This window comes from Ahaetulla prasina, chromosome 2 (assembly GCF_028640845.1).
Source record: "Ahaetulla prasina isolate Xishuangbanna chromosome 2, ASM2864084v1, whole genome shotgun sequence".
Classification (NCBI taxonomy): Eukaryota; Metazoa; Chordata; class Lepidosauria; order Squamata; family Colubridae; genus Ahaetulla; species Ahaetulla prasina.
The window spans coordinates 62,602,351-62,629,932 of record NC_080540.1 but is presented as its reverse complement, the minus strand read 5'-3'; the positions used below and the strand labels follow the sequence as shown (position 1 = coordinate 62,629,932).

At 38.6% G+C, this 27,582-nt stretch overlaps 2 protein-coding genes across 2 annotated transcripts; one reads left to right on the top strand and one right to left on the bottom strand.

The window, feature by feature from the left end:
• Nucleotides 1-1,512: 1,512 nt before the first annotated feature.
• On the top strand, nt 1,513-8,819 carry PDE12 (phosphodiesterase 12). The gene is made up of 3 exons (XM_058168958.1): nt 1,513-2,929; nt 4,694-4,772; nt 6,820-8,819. Exons 1-3 carry the CDS (start codon nt 1,652-1,654, stop codon nt 7,260-7,262), a joined length of 1,800 nt encoding a protein of 599 aa, XP_058024941.1. The 5' UTR covers nt 1,513-1,651; the 3' UTR covers nt 7,263-8,819.
• A 1,511-nt stretch (nt 8,820-10,330) lies between these two features.
• Nucleotides 10,331-24,271, bottom strand: ARF4 (ADP ribosylation factor 4). Its single transcript, XM_058168959.1, has 6 exons — nt 23,888-24,271; nt 18,046-18,126; nt 17,339-17,448; nt 16,066-16,137; nt 12,407-12,532; nt 10,331-11,524 (listed from the first exon to the last, which is right to left on the bottom strand). The coding sequence occupies exons 1-6, from the start codon at nt 23,952-23,954 to the stop codon at nt 11,438-11,440; spliced, it is 543 nt and encodes a 180-aa protein (XP_058024942.1). The 5' UTR covers nt 23,955-24,271; the 3' UTR covers nt 10,331-11,437.
• Between the last annotated feature and the right edge of the window lie 3,311 nt (nt 24,272-27,582).

Genomic DNA, 27,582 nt, shown 5'->3' with positions numbered 1-27,582 from the left:
ATGTGTAAATTAAGGTGTTCCTACTCTGGGGATATATGAGGCCCAGGAAAAGAAAATCCATTCATTGTCCTGTGGGGTGATACGTAAATCTCTTTGGTGTGGAATTTTTATGGAGGATCTGGCATTATGATGTATTATGATGAAAGAGTTCCCTTATCTTGAGAGGATTCTGTTTTATGTTTGCTTGCCAGTGCTGGCTGGATTCCCAGAGAGACATGCTTTTGTCTCTAGCTCTGTTAGGCTGTTACCTGTTGGAAAAAAAGAAGTTGCCTAAGTGGCAAGTAGGTTTTCTTCCTACAGCATAATGTACTCAGAAGTCACTTGTCTCTGAAAATTCTCTATGGAAGTAGATAATACTTATCCATTAGTTAAACAATCTATTACAAAGAAAACCAAACACAGTACATTTTTAAAGATTAAAGAAAGGTGTACATTGTATAAAATGTGCATCCAATTTACATGTGTACAGACTCAGAAAATTGCAGCATTAAGAAAACTTTCATGGACAGGTCCATAAAGTTTTTATTTTTAAATTTTATCTGTCCCTTATTTTAATAGTCAATTGAAGGCAGTAAACATACATAATACTCCTATTTTCCCCACAACCACCCTGTGAGATGGATTGGACTGAGACTGGCCCAGACACGCAGCTGGCTTTCATGCTTAAAATGAGACTAGAATTAACAGTTTCCTGTTTTCTATCCTGGTTACTATTGGTAGGAGTCAAACTAATTTAAAACTATTACTAGACTTAATTTCTTTGCAGTAATATTTAAATATTTCCAAGTAAAATGGGGTTAATTGTACTTCCACCAAATAATTGAAAAAGTAGTGTTTCTTTGCCCCTATTTTTCTAATTTGCAGTAAATTGTTTAAAAAATTAATATGCTTAACATTGTTTTGCCTGTTTAACATTAACAATAAAGAGCAGTATGTGCTTTAGTGCTTTAGAGCTCCTGACATGCATAACAGGTTTAGATTTTATTGCATAAGTAGATAACAATCCAATAGTGTAGTATCTTGCTTCTAAGGTCGTGTCCATACAGCAAAGTTTTGCATCTAACTTTGCTAGCCATTGTTTTGGCACCTGGCCTTACTTAATAGAGTTTTATACTCTACTAAAACACCAAATTCCCAAGCGCCTAACTAACACTACTCATCCAGTTCTGGGATAGAGAAAAGAACAAACCCACAAGCCTCATCCTCTAGCACAGAAGTCTTCAAACTTGGCAGCTTTAAGACTTGTGGACTTCAACTCCCAGAATTCTCCAGCCGAGAATTCTGGGAGTTGAAGTCCATAAGTCTTAAAGCTGCCAAGTTTGAACACCTCTGCCTAGCAAGCCGCTGACGGGGAAAGACTATTTCCGGTCAGTGGTGCTCGGTAAGTTCAGGGCTACGCCTAAAGAGAATCTTGACTTCCTCCATCTTCCGGGTCCCTTAACTCTCCTCCCCTTTTCTTTTGTCGTTCCGCTACCTCGTTTAAATCAGCCCGTCGGGGCGGCATTTCCGGCAAGCGCTTGGTTTCCTTTCCCGGGTCGCGCTTCCTCCTTCCTGTTCCCTCGCTGCGAGTTTTTTCATTGGCCCTGGCGGAGCTGGGCAGGGCGGCCCAAGTGATTCTGTGCTGTGGTGGGGCGAGCGACGAGACGAGCAAATGAATGGTGTCAGCTACGGGTTCTTGCGGCGTCTGCTGGGCACTTTGAAGGCCCTTCCCTTGTTAAGGCGTCCGGCCAAAGAGCGGCTGAGTTGGTGGTTGCCCACCTTCACCATGGAGCGGGCGGTGGTGCGCTGCGTGCCGGCGGAGCCTAAGCTCAGCGTTTCCATCGTGCTGCAGGACGGTAAGACCCGGCATGTGCACCGAGACCAAACGGAGCCTCTGGGCCAGGCGCTGGCTCGCATCGCCAACAACGTCAGCAAAGGCCATGCCAAGAAGGCCAAGAAGAGCAAAAAAGCGCAGACCGAGCCCGAGGCGCCGGGGACACCTTCGGAGCTCGTCCCCGTTCGCCTTTTCTCCCAGGACGGGGAAGCTGTGGCCGAAGACGTGCCGAACCAGGAGGCATGGAAAGACGGGTCGGTGCTGCAAATCGGCGAGACCCGCTACCGCGTGGAGCGCAATCCGCCCATGCTGACCGAGCTGCAGCTCCCGCGCTCGCTCATGGCCGGCTTCCCCGTCTGCCCCAAGCTCCAAGTCGAGTTCGGCTCCGCCCGGGACTGCCTCTTCCGTTGGTATTACGAGCAGAAGATCGAGCCGGCTGAAACGGCGTCGGCCGCCGGGAGCAGCAGCTGGGTGGAATCCCCTGCCGGATCCGAGCGCGTCTTCATGGCGACCAACGCGCAGATCGGACGCCGCCTGAAGCTCGTGTGTATCCCGGGCAGCGGCGAGAGGCGCTACGGGCTGCCCCGCGAGGTGGAAAGTGTAGGCCCCGTGGAGGCTGGCCCGGGCGCCTGCACTTTCGAGGCGCGGCATCTCTACACCAAGAAAGTGGCGGCGCCGGGACTGATCCGCATGGTTTCCTATAACATCCTGGCCGACATCTACGCCAGGACTGAGCTCTCGCGGACCGTCCTTTATCCGTACTGTGCTCCCTACTCGCTGGAGCTCGACTACCGGCAAAACCTCCTCAAAAAAGAACTGGCCGGCTACAACGCCGACATCATTTGCCTGCAGGAGGTAGACAAGTCGGTCTTCGTGGATAGCCTGGGGCCTGCGCTTGACGCCTTCGGCCTGGAGGGGCTGTTCCGGATCAAAGAGAGGCAGCACGAAGGCCTGGCCACTTTCTACCGAAGGGACAAATTCCGTCTCCTTAGTCAGCACGACATTGCCTTCAATCAAGCTCTGTTGGAAGATCCCTTGCACAGAGAACTGCGGGACAAGGTGGCTACCTGCCCGCAGGTTGAGGAAAGCCTGCTTAAGCGATCATCCGCTCTACAGGTAATGCCTTATTCTTGTCTAAAGCAGGGGTTTCCAACCTTGGCAACTTTAAGCCTGGCGGACTTCAAGTCCTAGCAAAGCTGGCTGGGGAATTCCGGGAGTTGAAGTCAGCTAGGCTTAAAGTTGTCAAGGTTGGAAACCCCTGCTCTAAAGGAATGGTGGGGTAGCACGTTTGCAGGTTAAGTTAAAGGGACTTTTATTGAGACATTCAAAGCCAGAACTGTCTCAATTCTCCAAACGGGCATCTTTTGGTATCTTGAAGCAGTTTTTACTAACTTTACTTTGTTAAGAAAAAAATAACTTAAAAATATGGTTTCGAGGAAAAAGAAGAGTTGAGATAAAGTCCTCACAAATTGACCAAGGTAGAAAATTACTGAGATACTGTATAGGTGGAGCACAATAATCAGCCCTCAAATATAAAGTAGTTAGTCCTTTTTTATTTGATATTCTTTGAATGCGGAAAATAATTTTTTTAAAGAGATTTCAGACTTTGTTGGCAGGATAAGTCTCTGAAAACAGAAGGAAATGGGAGATAAGTTGGAAAAGTTAAATTGTGTGCAAAAATCTGGCTGGGAGATGCAGAGAACAACAGATCCAGAAAGCATTCATTCTGGATCCAGAGACGCTTGAAACTGTGGCTTGAAATGCTCTGTTTGTAAATTTGCCTCCTTCGTGGTCATATGATGGGAATGTTACAACTGAGGATTGCAAGTAACTCCAGAAGCCATATGCTGCATGCTTTCAGATATCATGTTATTTTTTTTAACCCAATCAAATGTTGGAAATATATTATGGCCTGGATTTTGTCCATCAGGAAGATAGTTCCTTAAAAATAAAATAGAATGGAGCCAAATTTGGTGTGTGGGGAAAAGGCAACAATAAGATTTGTGTATAAGATGAGTTGGATCAAACCAGGTTTATGGAGAAAAAATGTCATATATTACTATGGAAGAAAAAGGTGGGCAGTAGTTTGGAATGTTGCAGACTTCTCCACAGATAGTCTTTGACTTAAAACTATTTGTTTAACAACTATCTAAAAAGGGTGGCACTTCTGGCCATTGCAAAAATATCACATATTCATACTTATGCATACCTACTCTGCAATCAAGTGATTATGATTTGGGTGCTTGGCAACCTGTTCACACTTAGGACTGGTTGCAAAACACCCCACAGTGATATTTACAATATTTCCCCCCTAATTTCTCAGAAAATCAAGAAGCCAGCAGGGAAGATTGCAAGCTGCTGTCACCTATAGAGAGGACTCCTTTTGGTCTCTGGAATTGGCTGAAAGAGCGTCATGTCAGAGAATATCCACTCCACACAAAACTGAACCCCTCAGGGAAGCAGTTCTGACAGCAAAAAGACTGTCTGCTAGAGGATTTCAGCTCTATTTAGAATTGAGTCTTTTGGAGAACAAAAGTGCTGCCTGCCTGAGGCTTTCAGCCCAGCACCAAACTGAATTCCTCCAGTAGGTAACTCTTTGCTCTTAAAAAGATTCAGCTTCACATGATTGGAATCCTCCGGCAGATAGTCCTTCCACTCACAATCAGAAATGCCAAGAATGTGATTATTGAACAAAGCAATCATGACATCTTATACTTAAGACACCCCCTCCTTCTTTATTTCCAGACTTGTGCCTTACAACATACCTATTTTTTAGAGGTTGGAAAGAATTCCAACTACTGTGCTCATTATCATTTCTCTAACTTGGATACTATATATAGTATTGTGTGGTATCAGAATTCATGAACATTTTTCTTGTAGGTTTCTGTCCTTCAGTCTCAAAATGATTCTTCAAGAAAGATTTGTGTAGCCAACACTCACTTGTTTTGGCACCCAAAAGGTAATTTCTGTTTCTGATTTTTTTAAGAGGGTTATTATCTTGTATTTTGGATTCTGGGTTTGGATATAAATTGAGAATTGTTAATTGCAGAACTGGAAGCCTGTGTGGTGCTGGTTTTTGACACAGGGTTGAGGTGAGGCCCTTTCCAGCTGCAGAAACATTCTTATTAAGCTAAAGCAAGAACACCAACCGTTTCCAAGGAAGAAGTCTACATTATTGTATTGTTCATAAGTTCATGATCTATTGTTAATTGGAGCTATTTGAATACCATGGAATAAAGTGTTTTGAAATGATGTCATTTCTGAACAGCAAATAGAATAATTACTTGACTCCTTTGGGATGTGTATTACAGTAGCAGAGAATAAACTCTTGGCTTAATTGAGGGAACTGCTAGAAAGTATCCCAGTAATTCTCTTTATAGGAAAAAAACATATTTCTCCTTAGTTTTCTGTGTGTCACTTCCTCCTAATTATTATATATAATTCTGCAAATGTAGCTCGATTTTAAGAGTATTATTAGGTAGATTAAAATTTATTAAATACATTCTATGGTATGAGGAGGGATGTAAAGTAAAGGAACACTTTCCTCTTCCCCTTTTAAGGGCCCTTGACTATACTTAATTGAAGAAAGGAAGAGAAAGTATGGAAAACCGAAAGAGTCAGAGAAAAGGAACATTGAAGAATGGAACAAAGAAAAATAACAAAAAGTTAAAGAGAAGTACAGGAAAAGAGTACTGTACAGAAAGAACTGGGAGCATGGGAGCTGAGCCAAGAGGAATAACTAATTGTGGGCCATAATTTGCAGAACTAGCAGAATCAGCAAAGCAGTAGCAGTGGAAGCAGCTGACCAGTGCCAGCTGCCAGGGGAAGCAGAGTAGCCAGACCAACAGATGCAGTAACAGCAATGGCCCCAAGAACATCATTAGCACTGAAACGGGCTCTGATAACCCTGCAGGAAGGTGGCAGATGATGGCAGAGTAGAAAAGTCCAAGAAGCCTGAAAGATCCAATGGCTGGGTGCCTGTAAGCTGTCCTGAGTGACAGTTGTACTACCCAACCGTTGGTAGAGTCTAAGTGCCTCCCAGCAACTGCAGCCTCTCAAAAGGAAACAGCCCACGTCTTCTATCTAGCATTCTTTTGATGGAGACCACATAGGTGCCTGCATCATTGTGGGTTAGAAAGTAGAAAATTTAAAGGTTTAGAAAGAATTCAGTCCAGGCTTGATGCAGCACAAAGGGGATCAGGGTTTTAAAGGTGTATGTGTGCATGTAAATAAAATTAAAAGGTGTTAGAATATGGAATAATAAACTGCCAGGTGGTCAATCGTAGAATTGGAATGAGACTACAACAGAACAAAGTATAGTATCTGGGAATGAAATGTTTATTTATTTGGTAAATTTGTATAGCTGTCATCTTACATATAGGATTCTGAACTGTGTACAAAGTTAACAAAACCAAAACATTAGAAAAATCATTAAAAAGTCAAAATTATTTAGAGAAATCTATTTTGAAGGGAATTGTTTGGCCTCTTGTTTGATTCTGTCACCATCTCCCAAAATGGACCTGTGCCATTTCCCATGGACAACAGCAATTGGCTGTGCCCTATCCCTGCCCTGCCCTGCCCAGCCTGCCTGCCTGCCTGCCACTTCTTGCTATTGCTGGTAAGCTGACAAGCTTCAGGCTGAGCTGTGACAGTACCTCAGTACAGTATATGTGTTGCTGTCCGTCAGCATCTCCATCCTAGGTGCAGAGCCATATTCTATCCAAATGAGAAGACTGTCTAAGACTTGCAAATTGCTGACATATTTTGGCTGTCACCATCCAACTGTGTATCAGTGAGGCAGTTTACCTAATATGACATGGAAAGCTACAAATTTGAAACCCCTGTCCTAATAGAAGGCAATGGCAAATCATTTCTATGTTATAGTTGGGAATCAAACTCAACTTGGGGGCTTTACTTTTTTAAAAAAAAATATTAAGACTGGATATTACATTATTTGAAACCTTAGACCCATTGACTAAACATAACGATCCATTTTTTTGTTTTAGGTGAAAATATTCGTCTAATCCAAGTTGCAATAGCGTTATCCCATATTAAGCATGTGATCAATGACATATATCCTGCTACACCTCTCATCCTCTGTGGGGATTTTAATGCCACACCATCAACTGGAACATATACTTTTGTCAATAGCGGTAGTATTACCGAAGATCATGAGAGCTGGGATTCAGAAGTTAAAGAACAACGGTTTGCTATGTCTCTAACCCACCAGTTTGGTCTTAAAAGTGCTTGTGGAGAACCAGCCTACACCAATTATGTTGGAGGCTTTCATGGATGCTTGGACTATATTTTCATTGATGCAAATGTTTTGGAGGTTGAACAGGTAATTCCACTGCCAAGCCATGAAGAAGTAACCACCCACCAGGCCTTACCAAGTGTTTCACACCCATCAGATCATATAGCACTAATATGTGATATAAAGTGGAAATAATCTCATTATTTTCAGAAATGTGTGCTACGTGAAAAATTCAGTTGGAATGCTTCTTTGATCACAATTATATCTCATTTATAATTCTTTGTAAGTGGTCATACTTTTTATAACAGCGTTCTTATGTACCAGTGCTATATTTTTCTTCTATTAATGAAAAGAATCAATACAATTTGAAATTTGTCCTATTTCATTTTCAGATGACTTTTAAAAAAAGGAGTAAGAGTGGTTTATTTAAACTGATATTTGCCAATCAGTCGCTACTAACATGTTGAGGGAATAGCCACTATGTTGTCTTTATAAGACTGTATTAAAGATTTAAAAAAATATTCTGACACTTCCCACTATATTGAGGGAAAAGATCTTACTCCTATAAACCCAAAATAATTTGGGTTTAAATAATAGTAATATGGTATGCCTGGGCAGTGTTTTTTTTTTCCTGACTATAGACCAATTTTGCTAGGGAGCTGTGATTATGATCAATAGTAATCCACCTTTAGGGGAGCTTAAGGACTATTGCTTCCTGCTGTTTTGGAAAGCTTAACAAGAATTTTCATGGTTTGAGCAAGGTCTAAGCAACAAAGACTCAGTGGAAGACAATCCCATTTATTTCATTTTAAGCAAAGAGAAGTAATTAGAGGTGCCATCAAAGATGGGGCTGCTAACCTTCTCTGGTGTCTTGTCTCACTGATGGAGGCTAGAAAAGGTAATTAAGCTCCAGTTAACCCTCTTCCAGACTGGTTCACAAGACCGAGTTAAGAAGGTACTTAACTGTTAATCCCGTGTACAAGAGTAAATTGTCTCCTTTATTAACAAAAGATGTTTGAATGTCCAGATATGGTAACCTGGTTAAGCATGTTCTGCACCTAGAACCATTAAATCCTGAATCTTTGTTAGTTGCCCAAAGTTACAGATTTGAGATAGGTGACCATATAAATCAAATAAACAAACTAGCTAAAATGATAAATTGCTTAACTGTTTGATCTGTGTCCCCGATCATGTGACAGTGCTAGGTCTACTTCTCACAATTTGTTAACTGACTAATAATGGCGGATGTTGACACCCCATTTTATTGCCCTAATTTGTGTAAAATAAGATATCTTATAGCTAGCTACTTTATGGCACAAGGTCATGCAACCATAGTTATGGCTACTTTTATGTCAATTTGCATAGATTGTTAAACTAGATAAATACAGTGAATACCAGATTAATCATGGTTTAGTATTCCATATTAACACAGTATAACTCATTTTTATCTGTCAGGTGTTTATGTAGTTTCTGGATCCTTTATTTGCCTAACCAGATTGCTGTAGTATATTCAGTCTGTGTATTATATACTATTAAAACTCTGATTCCTGTAACCTTTAACTGGGCAAAACAATGCAACAAAAGGACTAAACATTTTGAGCAATGTAGCTCAAATGGGCTAATTTACAGAATGTGTCCAAAATCTGGGACCCATGTCTCTTGTGGAACTGAAATTTGTCAAGTTTTATAAAAGTTTTATGATGACATAAACATCATAAAACACTTTTGACATAATACAAATGTTAAAACCTATTTTCTGTACTGATGTTTGACTCTATATAGAGTTCAACATGGGCTATTTTCAAAGCAGAAATATCTCTGAATGAATCTTAGCTTTTCCAGTTAAGGCAGTACATTCAAAGCTCTGTCATTGTCAAAGGCATTGAGAAATCTGAGGAGGAAAGTTCTGAAAGCATGACCCAACCAATCATGAATTGTCTGGTATAATCTAAAAGTTAACTTTTGCTCTAATTGGCAAATACACTCCACAGAATTTTTCTGACGTTGAAATTAGTTATACTTGACTCGGGTATTTTAAAAAGACCCACTTGTATAACACATCTTGATATAACTGCTGCATCTTCACAATGGTTGAGTCCAAGAGTCCTTTGGAAAACCAGTTTAGAAGCATGTGGCAATTTAAAAAAAACTGCCATGTACACGTTGTGTGCTAAGAATGCAAAACAATTTAACAGAGAATCTAATAAGGTGTGGTAACCAATGTTGAAAATCTCAATTTTGAGCAGCAAAAATAGTATTTCAGTAATTTTTAGAAAGCCATAAGCCATGATGTAAATGCAAATTTCTCTCTTAAGAACAGCAGCTTTTTTTTAAAAAAAAAATCCCTTTGGTATTCAGGCAGTCTTGCCTCAGATATACAAACTGGAAGGAATGCAGCGTGAGCCATTTGTTTTTTTAAACATTATTTTCAGGTTTGAGCATCAGATTTAGTTTTTCCTCATTTGAATAGCCTGACAATATTAAATGCTCCTGCTTGATTAAGACTGGAATGAGCCAAAGAAACAATGCTGATCTGTGCAAACCCTATTAAGTAACACACGGTCTTATTGGCTTAAAGTAACCAACAATTTTCTGAGTATAGGAATGTTGTAAAAGTAAAGTATTTGACAAAATATCTGATAACATTCTGGTAGATAGAACGGATAGAATGATTATTAAATGTATACAAACATGACTTAACGTTTACAGTTAAAGTAAAAAACTGGAGAAGGCATCAAATGGAGTGCCAAAACATGTAGTCATGAGACCAATATTCCTTAACATTTTTATTAATGACTAGGATGAAGAGGTAGATGGAAATATGGATTCTGTGGACACTACATAGTGCTATTACATCCCAACATGTTTGCAAAGTACTGATGCCAGTTCTCAAATTGTGCTAATTTCTTAAATACCATAATTTGTCAAAAGTATAACAAGCCAGAGAAGATATTATAGCTTAATATGAAGTATGAAGCTAATGTATGTATTACGTAAATTTAGCAGTTTGGAGAATTATTTGAATGATATAAAGTAATTCAATAAATTAAAATTTCAGCTTTAAATGCATCATTTTTGTGGTGCCAGCTATAAATGAGTTTAAAAGACATTAGAAAATTCAGATTTTGAGAAGAGATATATGAAAATTTTCGAATTAAGCGGCTATCAGACTAAGCATCAGATAATTTGACTACGTGGAAGGGACTCACAGGACAATTGCTAGCAAACCAAAGTGTTCTGTCAATCATTAATGAAACAGACTCTTTGGGCAGTTTGAACTTTATTATCATTCTGAACTCTTAAGTACTCTCATATCTGGACATCTTAAAAGGATTTAGTTTTACAGCTTCAAAATACTTTTACAAGATTTAGCTTTGATAATTAATCAGTTATGTTGTACACAACTTTAACTGCCCATCTTAATTTTTTGCCGAATTGAAAACAATTCAAAATCTATTCAGATCTGTTTGTGTTCAAGGTACAGAAAAAACTCCGTTTATTGAAAAAGAATCTGTCACACATTCATATTATCAGTTCCACAAACGTAAGATTCAAGGAGCATACAACAAAGCTATACATTTTTATCATTTTAATTAGGAATAATTCTGAATAGGTTATAAAGAAATTAATCCATCAAGTCTGAAGAATTTTCAAAATCTCTTCATGAAGATATGTTCACCAATAAACAGTAAAACTTTAGCAGAACTATTATACACTGGGCAAAACAGGCTGATACTGAAAGCAACATGCAAAAAGAAAAAAAAAGACAATCTGCTGAATATTTAAAAACTCCAATGAGCTTGTTGCAACCAGCACAGTCAGGCTGAGTTCACACAAAGGCAAAGTGGGTCAATTGGAAGGGGGGGTTTATGATCCTCAGTGCAGAAGATTTGAATAGTGTTTTAGAAAATTCTTGGCAACATCAGGAAGTGTTTTTATAAGAGAGAAATAAATATAAATGGAATGCTAGATTAAGTCAGCAGACTGTCTTATGGAATGAAACAAGGATTGGTAACTTAAGAGATAAGAGGGGTCTTAAATATACTTAATCGAATTGGGGCTCAATAAGCATTCAATAGATTTCAAAGTCACAACTATATTCAGGCATTTAGGCTAACAACAAAAGGAAAAATCAGAAGATACACTTTTTTCCAAATTAAGGAGTTTCTCTTTAATCCAAGCCTAGTGTTACCTTGGCAACATAGCTTGGAGAACAATAATTGGCAACAAAATAAGTAAAAATGCTGTAATATCCTGCCCAAATCAGTTCCAGATACTGTATAATAACCAAGATGCAGCTAATTTTGATGTAACAAGCCTAGACCACTTATATCAAACGTGTCCTTGGTGCGAAAGTCATCCAGTTGCAGTTAACGCTTTGATAGCTCATTTGACAGCCAATCGAGTCCCTCGTATAGACCAGTACCTTGTGTAGCACAGGTAGCCTGAACATACCACTGTAAAACAGAAGGAAGTGATATTTTTAATATTTGGTATTGTTCTTGAGAACACATTTCAATTCTGAAATCCAGGACAAATTCCCATGTCTCTCACTATATTAAGCAAGTCTAAATCAGAACATGGGCAGGGATGTCAAAAAAACATCCTGGAAGAAGGCAAATGCAATCAACTTCTGTACTACTACTATCATCTCTAGCAATTACTAATTTCTAAAGAGATCTTTTATGCAGAATTACAGTCAAAGACAGTGTAAATTTTAACTCGAATGAATCAAATAACATTTAATTTTTATAATACTCTTCCTTCCACAATAGGCCAGAATGATTATGGATGAATATAAAGATAGCCCTTGCTAAAATGATCATATATAATATCAACAAAATCAGTCCTAAAACACAAATTTAAATATTGCTAAACATAACTACAATTATGTTATGATAATTGTCTTAATTATAATCTTATCTTAATTATCGATTATTTCTTTCTTAGCATAGAAAATACAATATTTCTCTCTAAAAATAGAATTACAATTCAGCTGAGAAGTTTGCTGTTATATTTCACCCATTACAAGTATTGACTCCTCTTAGAACAGCTAATGATGACAGCTGAAACTGAAGTTCAGAAACTTCTGATGGGCTGCAATCAAAGGTCTGATTCTATGAGTGGGCAGACATTTATACATTGGGGCAGGAGGTATCATGGGTTGACTAAAACACTTTATGCCAATCTCCCTTTGCAGTATCAAGTGCCACTTACAGACATTGGGGTGCTGTTTTCTGAGGAAAATAGGAAAACACTGCCCCACATGATGAACACTAATACTTATGTCAGCTTTTCATTCAAAAGTTTCACTTAATGTAGAAAATTTCAGTACTTACAGTTCTATTACGCAGGGACTGAAGGCCTAGTTTATCTGTCATTTCACTGATTGCCATGGCATTTGGCAAGTCTTGTTTGTTTGCAAAGATAAGCAGCACGGCATCTCTCAACTCATCTTCTTGAAGCTGGAAGAAAAAAAAAACAACACGATAATTTCCGTCTTTTGACGTTTCTTACAAGCAAAAACCTACAACAGAAGAAGACAACTGCACTGGCTGTATTTTTCCCTAAATGGTATTCAGAAACAAAGGTGATGAAATTATCATAGAAAGCTAGTTTCTGTGGTGGCCTAGAAACCAGAGAATTGTGAGTTATAGGATTCCTTTAGGCATGGAAGTCAACTGGGTGACCTTGACCAAACACCATATCTCAACCCAACCCACCACACGTTGTTGTTCTGAAGAGAAAGTAGGCAGAAATCATAGGTATATTCGCTACCTTTTGTTCACAAACACAAAATAAAAAGGTGGGATATCTAATAATAACAATTACTACTACTACTACTACTACTCAATAGTCAGAGGAAAAATGGTATACTATGCTAAAGTAGCTCCTGGAAGCATACTTTTATTGTAAATAAACAAAACATGCCAAAACTGATTGTGCCATTTTTACCATTAGCATATAATGTTACACTTGCTAAAACAAAGGCTGGTAATCTAGTCCATACTTCTGAATTACTGAAAAAAGTTATGGAAAAATTCCAATTGACCAAAGCTATGAGGAAAACCAGATGTCAAAATCTATAGGCTCCTTTGGTGACAACAATGGCAGATGAAAGATGACAACTTGGAATGAAAGAGAAGTTAATTATGAAGAGTGTAAACTAACTAACAGAATGAGAGAATGAGAGAATAAGTAGATTGTATATCTGAAGTTAAGAGAACAAGAATATAAAGGTGTCTGATCTTGTAAATTGACAATAAATGCAAGGAAGCAATACTGCAGGTTTAATTAGAAATGGAAAAAAAGGACAGATGTATGTCAAAGTCTGAATTTGAGGTATGAGTGCTGAATGATAGTAGTAACCTACAGCTTGGAATATTGCACTCTGGGGTAGGGGCAATGATGACAAGCAGTGATACATTTGGGGAAACGTTGATGTTGCGCAACACTCTGAATGACTCCAAAGGGGGAAAACTCTTCTGTTAAGTGATAGAAATAGATTGAAAAGGCACAGAAAAATCTAATTTGAATTTTTGAAAATGATGATGGGACAGTACTTGCTTAGCATAATGTTTTAAATACACAGTTTAAAAGCACAAATCTATTCAAGTGTACACATGGAAAAGTGACTGTTTTCAGTTGATTCGTTTTTGAATGAAAGACAGATTTAGTGGTAGCACAATGGTGAATATGAGACAGGATGGGAAGGCATTAGAAATTGTGTGTAAAGAATATTACAGTATGCCAAAAAAACGTTGAGGAGTTCTCTGCACAAGAAAAATGAGAAAGGGTGATTCATACATTCATTGTATGTGGGTGCCCATCTCAAACAAATGGTTCTGGGCATCGAAAACAACTTTACATTCTTAGAAGAACCAAATAAAGAAACTGCGAATGAAAAAAAAGCATGTAAGATAATTACTGCCACAAATTGAATAAGAAAAAGATACAAATTGCAGAGAGAAAAAAGCTGTAAAGAAAGCAAAGCAAAAAATTAAAAGTAGTAGAACAATGCTGAGAAATGTGATAAAAATAAAACATGGTTTTGGAAGTGGGTGAACTAAATCAAGAGGCCTCACCAAAATATATAAGATTATGAAATATTTTGAGAGAAAAATGAAATGAGGGAATGTCAGGAACATTTTAGAGATTTGAATGGGAAGAACGATACACTGAAGACAGGAATAAAAATGAAAACTCTTATTACTGTCTGAGGAAAAAAACGATGAAAAGAAAGTAAAAAAAATATAACAAGGTTGAAAAAATAGCAGTTGCAGGTATAAGCAGTGTGACTGGATAAATGTTGAAATATTGATACAGAATGACTGTGCAATTGATTTTCCATATGAATAAAGGCTTCAGTTATGTCTCAAATTTGAGAGAATCTATTATTGTTTCTTTGGCAAAAGAAAAAGGGAGCAAGTGTGAATGCAAAAACTACAGGAAGGATTAGTTGGTTAAGTGTCCCAGGGAAGGGGCTTGGCAGAATTCTGAGTGAAATGGTACCAAGGGTGACACTGAGCCAAATTGTGTCTGGCTTTGTGCTGGGCATGAGGTATGCAGACCAGTTTTCTGCCTTAGGAAATGCATTCAATGAAAAATGTACTCAGGTGAGAATGAAAGTTTATTAGACATTGATTGGACATTCATAGCGAGAGCATCTTATGCGAATGTGTGGTTGGAAGGCTGGAGATCATATATTGAGCATTTTAAGACTCTATATAAAAGAAATAAAGTATTAGTATTAAATGGACAGCATCTCAAAAGGCTCAACTCTGAACTAGAAGCAAGGGAAGCTCTCTTGACTGTTAAGGTATTTATAAGTCAATGTCTAAAGAATGCTGAGAGATGTTAGAGGATGTCATGTAGGAATATGAATGAGCATGTACCTTTGTATTTAGATGCAATACAAAGTACTGTATTGTATTGAGAATTTAAACGGTTTGCAGAAAATATAAGACAAGTGATATTTAACAAGGAAAATGAATCTGAAAAAGCAATATTGGTGTTTTTAATGTTGTATGCCTCCTAGAATATTTAGGAACATTTGATGAATAAATGAAATATCCAAGAACAACAGAAAGTGGTATAAATAAATCCAAACGATACATCAATGGTGACAAGCAGGAGCAATTGATTGAGTTTGGGTACCTTGGTAGAATCCCTATTAAAAATGGAAAAAATGGATGAAGAGTTCTCAAGATGTACAAATGCTAGTAGAAATGTAACAGGGATATATGTCCTCTACTACACAAAATGTTTCTCCAAAAAAGTGAAAACTGCTTTGTATAAATGCATATTTACATCTACTTTTTATGCCAGAAGCATAAAAGTAGACTGAATGTTGTGGGACTGGATCACTTAGGAATTGTGTGCAGTAAAACAAGAGCAAAAGAGTCAAGAATGAATCAGTGCTGAATGATTATGGCTTAATATAACAACATGTAGCCAATAGGAAAAAAAATAGTACTTTGGTCATCACTGTCAATGATTATGACTGAATGGCAAAATAAATGAACCATGAAGGACCGGACCGAATGTGAGGAGCAAGAACATGGCTGGATGCAACTGACAAGAGGGAGGCAAGATGTTTGAAGGCTAAAAGGCAAAGGAGGGTCTGGATACAATGGATGATTTACAAGGACAGAAAGTTATGAAGTGGTATAGCAAGCAGGGTTGGTATGAACTAGGTTTAACAGTAATCTTTCATTTTCTTATCTTGTGTCCTTAAATTCCTTATGTTTACAATTTCTATTTTTTTCCTATGCTTTACATAATATTTAGTCTCCAAGCAAACTGCATTGCGGGTAGATGATATGCTTGCATTTCATGTATTCTGAAACACCTTTACCTAATTATTTCCATAGCCCTAAAACATGCAATAATGTCTCTGAACATCGTATTTGATTTCTTTTATTTTGTATTCCAGTTTTAATATTTTAAAAAGAAACTCTTGTCACATTGACATAGAAAATGTTCACATTCTGATTACCATTTTCTGCAGTTCTTCTGCTGCTTCTTGAATTCTCTCTCTGTCATTGCTATCTACCACAAAAATGAGACCCTAGGGTAGGGGGAAAGTATTGATTAATGTGGTGAGACAATAATAAAAAGATTCAAGTCAAGTCTGCCTTGATTCCATTTACTGTATCTTTACCTCCAAAACAACATTTCAAATGTGAAACCATGCAAAGTATCAAGCTTTTCTCCTGACACACAATTTGTTCCTAGGTGCCAGTACCTCAGAAGAGCCAGGAAAGTATATCCAAACTTTAGCAATTTATGATAGCTTTCAATGAAAAACCATGTCTTCAGCTACTAATGAATTAACAGTATTTGTAATATGATGCAACTTGCTATAGCCAACCATAAAGAATGCATCTCCATTAGATAGTTCTATCAAAGTTCACTAAATAGTCCTACTATGTGATACCATAAGGTTTCTTCTTCAGTTTAAGTTTTCAAATGTTTAAATTTTTGGACTAATTATTTAGTTTCCATTCCTGCACTGAGCACTGGACCAAATGGCCTCTTCGGTCTTTTGTCAGGCTTCACCTATGCTTTCAACCATTTGTGCTCCAAATATAGTTTTGCCCATCAGTGACTGAATTTCTCCATTAAGTAAAACAATGTTGCTGTGTGTGGATAGGACCATGAGAACTATACTTAACAGTCTGCCCTCTGATGCAAAGGAATGGAAACAATGTCCAATGCCTCAGCTCACCTTGTATGTTTCATAAGATTGGAAGAGGAGCACAGCTCATGAAAACAACTCCGTAAGTGACATGAGATAGCTACTATATGCTGCCTTTTCCATTCCCAACCACTTGGGAAATGCTGAGAACCAAGTATTTTATACAGCCACACTTGTAGTTAATTCTTCAGTCTTACAGAATCATAAGGCCAAGGGACCTATGTCTTACCTAACTACAATTTGCAATGAGGACATCACAGATAAAGTCCTTAAACCTTGACCTGTCATGCTGGCTTCTGGAGAAGCATAATCTTATTCAATGGATTAGACTAACATTCAAAACACTTTTTGTACTGTTTTTAGCTATAGGACCCCATCCCCAACAATAAACAAGTACATATAAATTAATTAATAAAATCAAACATAAAAGAATTCAGTTAATTAAAATACATTAAAAAATTTACATAGCACCCTGAAATAAAGCAAATTAAGGATATTATTTAAATCCTAAATAACTGAGAGTCATTAATTCAACGAGTGTTTAAAAAATAAATAACTTGCTAGGAATTACCTGTGTGTTCTGAAAATAATGCCTCCAGAGTGGTCTAATTTTATCTTGACCACCAACGTCCCAAACAGTGAAACAAATATTTTTATATTCTACTGTTTCCACATTAAAGCCTAAACAAAAAATAAGAAAATTATAATTATCAGAAATATCAATTACAACAAACTGCAATATTATTCAAACTAGCCAGTTTTAAGGACATTTCAATCCTTAAAGAGCTGACTGAAGAGGCGTGGGGATGGCATTATATAAATCTAACAAAAACAAAATATACTCACAAAGAGCTAAAAATACAGCATAATTTGTTTAGTCACTTTTTAAAAATTATAGGGCTACAATAAGAAATTCAACGAAGATTTCTTCTTGAGTTTTTATCTTGGCTTGTAGAACATTTTTCAATGTTGGTTTCTTTTATCTGAATATCATGAATAAAGCTAATCTTGGAAGCAAACAAGTAGGAGGAAAAATGGTGTACTGGCCTTTCATCTCTGGCTCTAGAATTTCTCTTTGTTGGGATTATTCCTCAAAACAAGTATTTTAGATATAAAACTTATGAGCTCAGTAATAATGTACCATAAAGAGTATACTAGCCTAGAAATTTCATTCAAGCCTATACTGTGATAAACTGCAGTTCTCCTATAAACCTAAACTTAATAAACATTATTGTTTGTCAATAATATTAACAAATTAATGTATTCCTATGTTCTTACCAATTGTTGGAATTGTAGTGACAATCTCTCCTAATTTGAGTTTATAGAGAATGGTAGTTTTTCCAGCTGCATCCAAGCCAACTAGGAGGGAAAAAACAATAAAACCAATTTTTACTCTTTCATACTTTTTACAACAGGTTCAGCCATGTGTGTTTTTTCAACATAGATTTTCTATCCTGTAAATGTACCTTGTTCATCTCCCAGTGTGTGTTGTATCATAATTGTACTCTAACCAAATATACAATGAAAATAAAATTTATTTTCCCTCTTCACTTTGCAATTCCTATTTTGAGATTTGTAACTGGTTTCCTCACTTCCAGACCAGCTGCTTAACCGAAGAATTAAATATCATAAGCAAGAGTTCTGAACATGAATTCTGGTTTACTAAATCTGGTATTCAGTATATCTTGTAATACTATATATATATATAGTATTACATATAGAATTATAGGATATATCTATATCTATATCTATATATCTCCTCTAGGTCATCTGAAATATTCAGCTTTGTATCATTTTGCTTCCCAAATAGAAGGTTCCCAAAGTCTCCTCAACACATGACTGTACTAACTCTGAACTGGCAATTGGCAAGTTTGAATAAAAGCGGACAACAAACAATATGTGCCAATCATTACTGACAAAAATTTGATTCACTATAGGAAAAGAAAAACCTCTCCATAGCTCTCCCTGCAACATCCGTATCAGAAAAGAAAAGCTAACATCTTTGAAATAGGGTCATAGGGAGGGGAAGAAATATTAGCATACTTGTAGAAAAATACAAGATTTACAGAAGTATACTAAAATAGTGTTTTTCCCTTAAAACAAATAGTATTATTGAAATACATGTTACTATAAAGTTCAAATTCACATGAGTTTACTCTGTACTAACTATAATTTATTAGTCTTAGAGTTTTCCAATTAACTTTTTTAAAAAAAATAGGGACATATTTTATATAGGTTTTTGTTAGAAGTAAATATGTATTCTGAGCCTTATTTAGAAAAATGCAGTAATACAAAGCAGACATCTTATAAATACTTATAAATACAATATTGTAATAATGCAGTTTCAGTTTGAGGCTTAAACTGAATAAAATAATACAAAAAACACAATTTTGCATAAAGAAATGAAGCTCAAGAACTCACAAATTTTTGCATTAGGTGTTGCCAGCCTTGAGAGATGAGAGGTATTTTGTAATACAGCAGAATGGTAAGAATTAGCTTAAGAATTATGTCTTTTTACACATAGCATTTCATAATTATTTAATAAGCATGCTGGGGATCCCAAGAACTGTAATTGAAAAATACTGTATATTGTTCTCTTTCCTCTGCAGACTTATGCATCCCCAAATGCTGAGGGATATAAATAAGAAGTATACAGTACAAAGCACAGGATTGTCATAAACAAACCAAGCAGATTCTGTATGAACCTTCCAAATGTGGAAGCTACATGGAATTGCAAGGTGAAAAGGGGAGAGGAAAATTCATGTTGTTACAAGTTTTAAGATCTAAGCCAAGGTTTCATATGAAATTTTATACTTTTGGGATACAAACTTTAGGCTTAACCATTTCTCTCTCAGATAGAGCACTGCTTATCCCTCTAAGGTAGACCAATACCAGAAATTGGAATATTTTTATTCCCTTCCTTCTATTTGGTGAATTTCAAGTGGAAATAAGAAATAAGGCTATATTATGCTCAACAAAAAGCCTTCTGAACATTTCTCACCAAATCAAATAAGGCACTGGGCCTTTAAGTTTTCTTATGCTGTTTTTTTATAAGAAATGTTTCTCAGAATTTCACATAGTGTGTGAAAACACATATGTGACTTCATTTTAGATCCTACAGTGTGAAAAGCAGTGCTTGCATATGAATAAAATATATAAAATATATAAAAATCTAAATATAGCATTTGATTGACTTTCCTGATTTTCAAGACAATTGTGTATGTAACATGGTCAGGAAAAAAAATGCCCAGAACATTGCATTAATTTTAGGACCTCCCTATGGAAAGAAAACAGTAGTAAAAATTGTTATTGTTCTACATAAGCACTGAGCAGGCTAATTCTTCCCACATCCCTTTTTACTTTATAGCATCAACCATATGCCCATGAAGGCATGTTTTTGATTTGCAGGCAATCCAATCATTTAGTTAATTCTCATATAGTTTACTTACCGCTCAAATTGAGCCACTGAGCCAGCTCAAATTGAGCTGAAGTATACTGTAGAGCCGAAGTCTGAAATTGTGGCTTGTTATAAAAATAAGGAAGAATCACAGAACTGGAGCTGAACCAAACTTAACTTCCATGTCTCAGCATATCCTGCAAAAGTGCTCAGTTTTTCCCTCAAAGAACTCCTTCCCAGATTGTTATTTCTTCCTTACAGTGGCTACTCCTTACACAGTGGTCTTCTATTGTTTGATGCATTTAGTAAGCATGCTGGGGACGCTCCCACAAAATAATGTTCATAATTTCCCCCCCTCACAGAGTAGCATTTTTGATGTGTAAACTGAGAGATGCTCCTGCAAGAGGACTAGAGGTGCATGGGAATAGAAATGGGATGATACACTCTGCTTTTTGATTGGTTAAGGATATATAAAGCAAGCTTTCCCCATTTATAAAAATCTAATGCAAGGGGCTTTTAATTTTGAAAAAAATATATTTCAGGGTGAAGAATAAGGTAGAGCTGGAACAAGCAAATAGAAAGAGAGAAATGAACAGCTTTGCAGGAAAATTGAAAATCGTGTGAAAATACTATTACACAGCCAGAAATCAGATATACATTCTCAATAAGAAAAGGGGAAAAGGTCTTTAGCAATGTCATCACAAATTTTAAAAAACTATGTTTTTTTATGACAGCTAAGCTTCTGAAACTACACTTTTTATCTTAGCATTCTTACTTACCAAGATGAAAAATATACTCTGGGATAAAATGAAGCTTCTTATCTAGGGTATTATAACTGATTGAAATACTTTAAAATATATTTAAAATAGATGATTAACAGGAACAACTTTATCATTGTTGAGAACATCTAGAACAGTTAAGGTGAAACTGTATAGGAAAAATTACAGTTGAGCATTTTTACAGAATTTTAAAAAACGATTAAAACATTTCCTAAAGACTGGCACTTAAGATTAGTAATAAAGTCAATGATTATAATATCATAATATTAATGTGCTATGATAAAACCAAGCATTGGTAATATCCAATGATTGTAGAATGATTTTCCAACTATATCTCCCTATATAATGTAGCTTGCTCTGTTCAAAGGGCCCACACAACCCTCTGAAGCTACCTAGGAGCAAGGAGAGACAAAAAAGTTTGGTTGTGTGAACTCTGGATTGTTGTTTTCACACACACTGGACCCCTGTGAGACAATTCCAACATGCCCAATTGTACTGCAAAATTCAGATAGCACTAAAATGCTTAACCCAATTTCTAAAACATACCATTCTTTATTGACAGAAGAAATAGTTTTCTTGAGTTTTGGTCTTTCTGTATAACATTCCAAATTTTGGTGGAAGAGAATTTGGGGGCGGGGCGGGGGGAGACAGACAACCGAACCCTAAAATGGTTTTAACTCTCTTTTCAACTACTTTATATAAACATTTTAATAATTTCTTGGTATTTCCCTGGTAAATACAAGTTTTGGAATCATGCAGAATTAATATGAAATGTAAAAAAAAACAACCATCCTGGGATATTGTTTCATCAGCAAATGAAAGTCAAACTGATACACCTGACCTACAATGTCCATGAAAGAGCATGTTCTCATTACTCTCTTACTTTCTGTACTGTATGCACAAGAAAGTCTGATGCATTCTTCACTGGATGAATAAACAGAAATCTGTTGCTGTGTCCAATACAGGTAGTCCTTGACTTACAACAGACCATTATGACCATTTTTCAGACCTGTGACCGTTGCAACATCCCCATGGTCACGTGATTTACATTCAGATGCTTGACAACTGATTCACATTTATGATCGTTGTGGTGTCCCTGGGTCATGTGATCACCTTTTGACAAGCAAAGTCAATGGGGAAACCAGATTCACATAACAACCAGGTTACTAATTTAAGACTGCAGTGATTCATTTAACAAATGTGGCAAGAAGAGTCATAAAATATGATAAAACTCACTTAAATTCCTCACTTAGCAACATAAATTTTGGGGTCAATTGTGGTTATAAGTTGAATGTATTGGATCTGCACAATTTAATTTGGTATAACTAACCATGCTTTAAACTGTTTTCAAATCCTGTTAAAGTAACAACTAGCCAAGGAAGGCAACACTTTTAGTACTGAAACATACAGCCAGAAAAGTATACAGAAAAGTATGAAACTAGTTTAAATCTAAAATTTGAAACTTCCAAAATTCTCCTCTGGCTTTTAGTGTGAGGAGACACATAAATCAAACTAGGCCATATTTTCATTTTTCCAGTTAGAATTAAGATATATATTCAACAAGGTTCAGAACATAAGCTGGGTTTCTGCAGTCCTGCTTACCTTACTATTCATAACCCACTAAAAATTCATATGTATACAACACTTTGTGAATAAGAAGAACATCTTCAGGCAGCTGAAATATTTTTTAGAAAAATTAAGCATAGATGAAGAAACTAACAAAATAATGTTATCCTTAGCTACATGAGGATAACAGAAAATGTTAAGAGAAAGTACAATTCTGCAATTTGAAATAAAATCTTTTCACATCAATCATACAATTTCAAATACTCATTTTACCTGACTTTTACCTGAGAAATACAATTCAGAACCATCACTATTTTAGAACAGCAACTATATATTTAGGGCAAGTTCTCAAACTAATATTGTAGGCTGTCAGCCTATGTGTAATAGTTTTATGTATCTTTTCTGTGACTGTTTTTTCCCTTGTTATTCAGGTCAATGCCTAAAAGTATTTTAAACCCATCTCCCAACAGCAAATACTAAAAATATAGTTGCTAAAGGTCCAGCTTCATGCACTGATTCATTTGTACAGTTAACATTTCAACTTAAGCCCTTTCAATTACAAACGGTGTGAGAAGAGGTCAGAGAAGAAGAAAAAATGTGGGAGGGTGGGGGGAAGGACCATAAGCGACCTTGATTCAATTGTCTATTAAAGTAGCAGGGCACCTCTCCTCTCTTTTATTTTTATTCTAACCCCCTTCCTGACGCGGAAGATAATTAGGATTGAACGAAAATAAAACAAGACTTGTTTTTACAAAAGGAACCCTAGGAACCACGAGGGCTTTTTGCAAAGGATCAGACCCAAGGCTTATTTTGAAACACAGGAAGAGAAACCCCATCGCACGGAAAACAAACCACATCCTGGCCGGGGCCTCCGGGGAAGGAGTCGGTGTGTGTGGGGGGGGGGGTGGGGGGTGCTGGAGAGAAATCGCCTTGACCTAAACCTTCTTCCGTGGTGGATTCCTTAAGGAAGATCCTCGAAGATCCCGGCTCTCACCACCCGAAGCCTCCACCCCGCCACGCTACTCTCTTCGCCTCTTTTTTTTCCCCCCCTTTCTCTTTCGGCGGCTCAGGCCTCCCCGAAAGCCTCGGCGGCCGCTTCCTTCGCCTCCGGCCTAAAGTTGCGCCCCTGCCGCCCAGACGAGGCGTTCGAAGCCCCGCCAGGCAGCTGCATCAATAGCAGCCGCCACACAGCAGCAGTCAACCCACCCAACCAACCCTCCCCCGCCCTCCGGCTAGCGCGGCGGGGAAGCAGCCCGGTCTCCCGAGCGACGCGCTGGGCCTCCCTCTATACATGTCCGGGGTGGGGTCGCCGCAGGCTTCCCGGGAGGAAAGGCTGCTGCGCCGGGTGCGGAATAGGGCGAGTTCGCGGCTCTCTCACCCATGAGGATGCGCATCTGCTTCTTGCCGAAGAGGCGCGAGAAGAGCGAGGAGATGGTGAGGCCCATGGCGGCGGCTCCCGGCTGGGGCGCTGCGGCGCAAGGAGCGAGCGGGATGGCGCTGGCCGCGTCGAAGGGGGAGGGGGGAAGGCAGGAGACAAGCGACCCGAACGCCGGTCCCTCCTGCTCGCTTCCTTTCCTTCGCGGCTTTCCTCTCCGGAGGGCGCTGAGCTACAGCCGGGCGCTGAAAGGAGTTCGCCGCGTCCGCTACACCGAGGCTGCTCTGTCTGCGTCCGGGGGAGCCTGGTTCGCTTTTCTTCGCTCGCTCACTCTGCCACGTCACGACCGCCCCGGCTCCAACGCGGACAGAAACGCGTCACGCCCGCCACATCCTCACCGCGGCGCCGCCCCCTCGAACTTTGGAACCAGGCTCGCGGAGGGTTAAAAAAAAAAAAAGACTACATTTCCCGGGATGCCCCTGGCTAGAAAGCCGCCTTGAAAAGCTTGAGCCTTACGCTCTGCGGCATGACGGGAAAAATAGTTCTCGAGAAATCCGGAGGTTTAGCCTTTCCAAATGGAATGTGACGCGGGGCATGCTGGGGACTGTAGTAGTTTCTTTTTTAAAAAAACCCTTTCCGAGCAGCTCTTCCGGGTTTTTTTCTGCTGCAATGTGTACTGGGAGGCATAGTCTTCCTAGCCGAAACTCGAGGCCTACTTCCGCTTTGTAGTGCCTTGAACAAAGGTGGTGTAGTTTCAGCTGCCACAGCTTCAACTCTTACAAGTAACAGATCTGGTGATGAAACTGGATGATGACGCTTTAGATTGCAGCCACTCCGAGTCTCATATGATGAAAGGAAATCATCTGGGAGGGATTCATTGTAGATCAGCAAAGGTCTATTGGACTATCAACAGCAGTAACAAAAACTGCTTTGAATCAAGAAAATTTTGGGAGAAAATTAGGAGCCTATCTATCAATGAATGTGTACACACAGTTCTGATACTGACATTCCTGGTTCTGATACTTGACCCCTATGGTTCCTTTACTTTTATATTCATTTTTTGTTCTGTAGGAATTTAGCACCCACCCCCCTCCTACAAGAATGAAATATTTTAGAAAATATTTAAAAGGCAGAATATATTTCCCTGGATGAGAAATGGAGAAACATGTTTTAAAGACAAAGCAGCTCCCTGCAACTTCCTGCCACCCCCCCACCTTTGCTAATGGGCCATCATCTGCATCATAATAGAACCCATCTAGAACTGAAACTCACCACATGGCACCTGGGAAGATTACATCAGCCAGCAAGGCTAGCTAAGACTCCCACCCCCTGGGAGTCTGACAACCAATCAGGATACTCTTCCTGTGCCCCAGAAAGTTCAAAGCTCAGAAAAAGCATAAAACCAGGGAGCACACAGGATCTCAGCCCTTTTCTGTTCAGGATCTCAAGCCATGTGATCCTGACCACCATTAAACCATCTTTCCAAGCAGCCTCCATGTTTCCAGTGTCTTTGTCCCCACTTGGAACTGAACCCAGATGGATATTTCTTCCAACAGTTCTTTACCTTTGAATCTGCAGACTCCTGAAAACTGCTTGGACTAGTCCAGTAATTGCTAACCTTTTCCAGACCGAGTGCCCAAATCGCATGCTTATGCCCGAACCCCCAAAATACAATGTGCGAATGTGCCCCACCTCCACATATGCACACAACCCCATGTGCATGTACCCCCCTGCATGTGCCCTGCCCCAGTGCACATGCACGCAGTCCCCTCACATGTGTAGCCCGCTCGCAGGCGCCCTGCACATGTGTGGCAGAGACCCAAAGACCCGCATATGCAGAGCTGAACTGGGGTGACAGCTTGCATGCCATCAGAGAGGGCTCTGCATGCCACCTCTGGCACATGTGCCATAGGCCTATGTCTGAGTTGTACTGATATAAAGTTTATTGAGAATTATTTTTTGTGAAGTATATTTGATAATGATGATTGTTTAGTCTAAAAAGAAAATAACTTCAATTTAGCCCAAAACAAACATTGAACTTACTGAAAGTCTTGTGAGTTTAGCAGAATATCAGGCACATTTAGAGTTGAAAATATAAAACATATAAACTACCAATGTCTACAAACCCAGTCTAAGGTGTTAATGAAAATAATTCATCGTCTAACCCTGTGATGGCAAACCTATGGCATGCGTGCCACAGGTGGCACACCTAGCCATATCAGTAGGCATGCGAGCTCAGCTCCAGTGCGATTTTCAGGCCTTTTGGGCCCACCAGAAGTAGGGAAACAGGCTGTTTTCTGCCTCTGGAGGGCCTGGGGTGGTGGGGAGGTCGTTTTTCTCTCACACCTGGGTCCAGAGCCTCTCTATGAGTCTGGGGAGGGCGAAAACAGCCTTCCCCACCCCTTGACCCATATTCCAACTTTCAGTTGGACAGGAAGTGACTTTTTTGCTATCCCCAGCCTCCAGAGCCTCACTTTCTGTCCAACCAGAAGTTGGCAAAGGGGCTGTTTCTGGCCTCCAAAGGGCTTCCGGAGGGGTGGGGAAGGCCATTTTCGCCCTCCCCAGACTCATAGAGAGGCTCCGGAGTCAGGTGAGAGAAAAATGGGCCTACCAGGCCATCACGTGCCAGAAGGGGAGGAGCGGGGGTGGGGGTGGGGTCACGCACGCATGCATGGGGGCAGGATGCATAGAATTATGGGTGTGGGCATGCATGTGCACGACACCCCTGCTCCCCCCTCCTGGCACACAATGGCAAAAAGGTTGCCATCACTGATCTAACCAATCAAATATAGTTATTCATATTTGTCTTTGAATTGCAGTGGTTGTTCACAATTACAAAGTTTTCATTATCGATTTCCAAAAATTACTGTACATAAACTATGACCATTAACAATCAAATAGATACAAATATCCATACTCACCTGAGGTTACTTCATCCCTATAGCTCAATTGACTTAAACCAGCCCTAGTTTTAAGAAGGAGACAAATTTATGCAATGGCAGATTTCTCAGTAAGTATCCTTAAGTACTTAGGTACTTAAGTATCCTTAGGTAAGTAAAGTTAATTCATTGTGAACAGTAAACAGTACATGATCTGAAAAACAGCTGAACAAATTAGCAAAATCTGCTTTCTGCTTTAAACATTAAGCTCATCAAAGGCATATCTGTTTTCTCCTATAATGAACTATAGTTCAGTTTGTATCGCTGTTGTAGCAAAAAGAAACAAGCAAATCAGTTCTACTTCAACATCACCTCATATTAAAATGAAGCCTACATGCTGAGTTTTTCATTTATCTATTTTCTACAGTTACTATTTTTTCTCTTTCAATACAGATGGTCCTCGGCTTAGAACCACAACCGAGGCCAAAAATTTATGTTGCTAAGTGAGACATTTGCTAAGTTAATTTTGCCCATTAAATAACTTTCTTTTCAACAAGGCCTTCACATGTTACAAAATGATAAAAATATGCTTAGGTCAAATTTGGCTATTGATTATAGATATGGAAATGGTATATTTTTGCCCTCTGGGCTATTTTTCTACTTCTCAGGCCAGCATATAGTCCTGAGATTCTTGGTGGTCTCCCATATAATAATTAACTAGGTTCAAATTAAAACATAATTAAAATTTGGGATATATCTAGAATAAAATTTGTACCCTCAAAAATAATCTGTTAGGGTTTGTTAAAATACAGCTAATAA

Coding starts and splice junctions, on each gene's coding strand:
- PDE12 (XM_058168958.1), top strand. CDS start 1,652: ATGAATGGTGTCAGCTACGGGTTCTTGCGGCGTCTGCTGGGCACTTTG. Junction 2,930..4,693: donor AGCGATCATCCGCTCTACAG/GTAATGCCTTAT, acceptor TTTTTCTTGTAG/GTTTCTGTCCTTCAGTCTCA. Junction 4,773..6,819: donor CTTGTTTTGGCACCCAAAAG/GTAATTTCTGTT, acceptor TTTTTGTTTTAG/GTGAAAATATTCGTCTAATC.
- ARF4 (XM_058168959.1), bottom strand. CDS start 23,954: ATGGGCCTCACCATCTCCTCGCTCTTCTCGCGCCTCTTCGGCAAGAAG. Junction 17,449..18,045: donor CACTACAATTCCAACAATTG/GTAAGAACATAG, acceptor TTTTTTGTTTAG/GCTTTAATGTGGAAACAGTA. Junction 16,138..17,338: donor ATTATTTTCAGAACACACAG/GTAATTCCTAGC, acceptor CCCCTACCCTAG/GGTCTCATTTTTGTGGTAGA.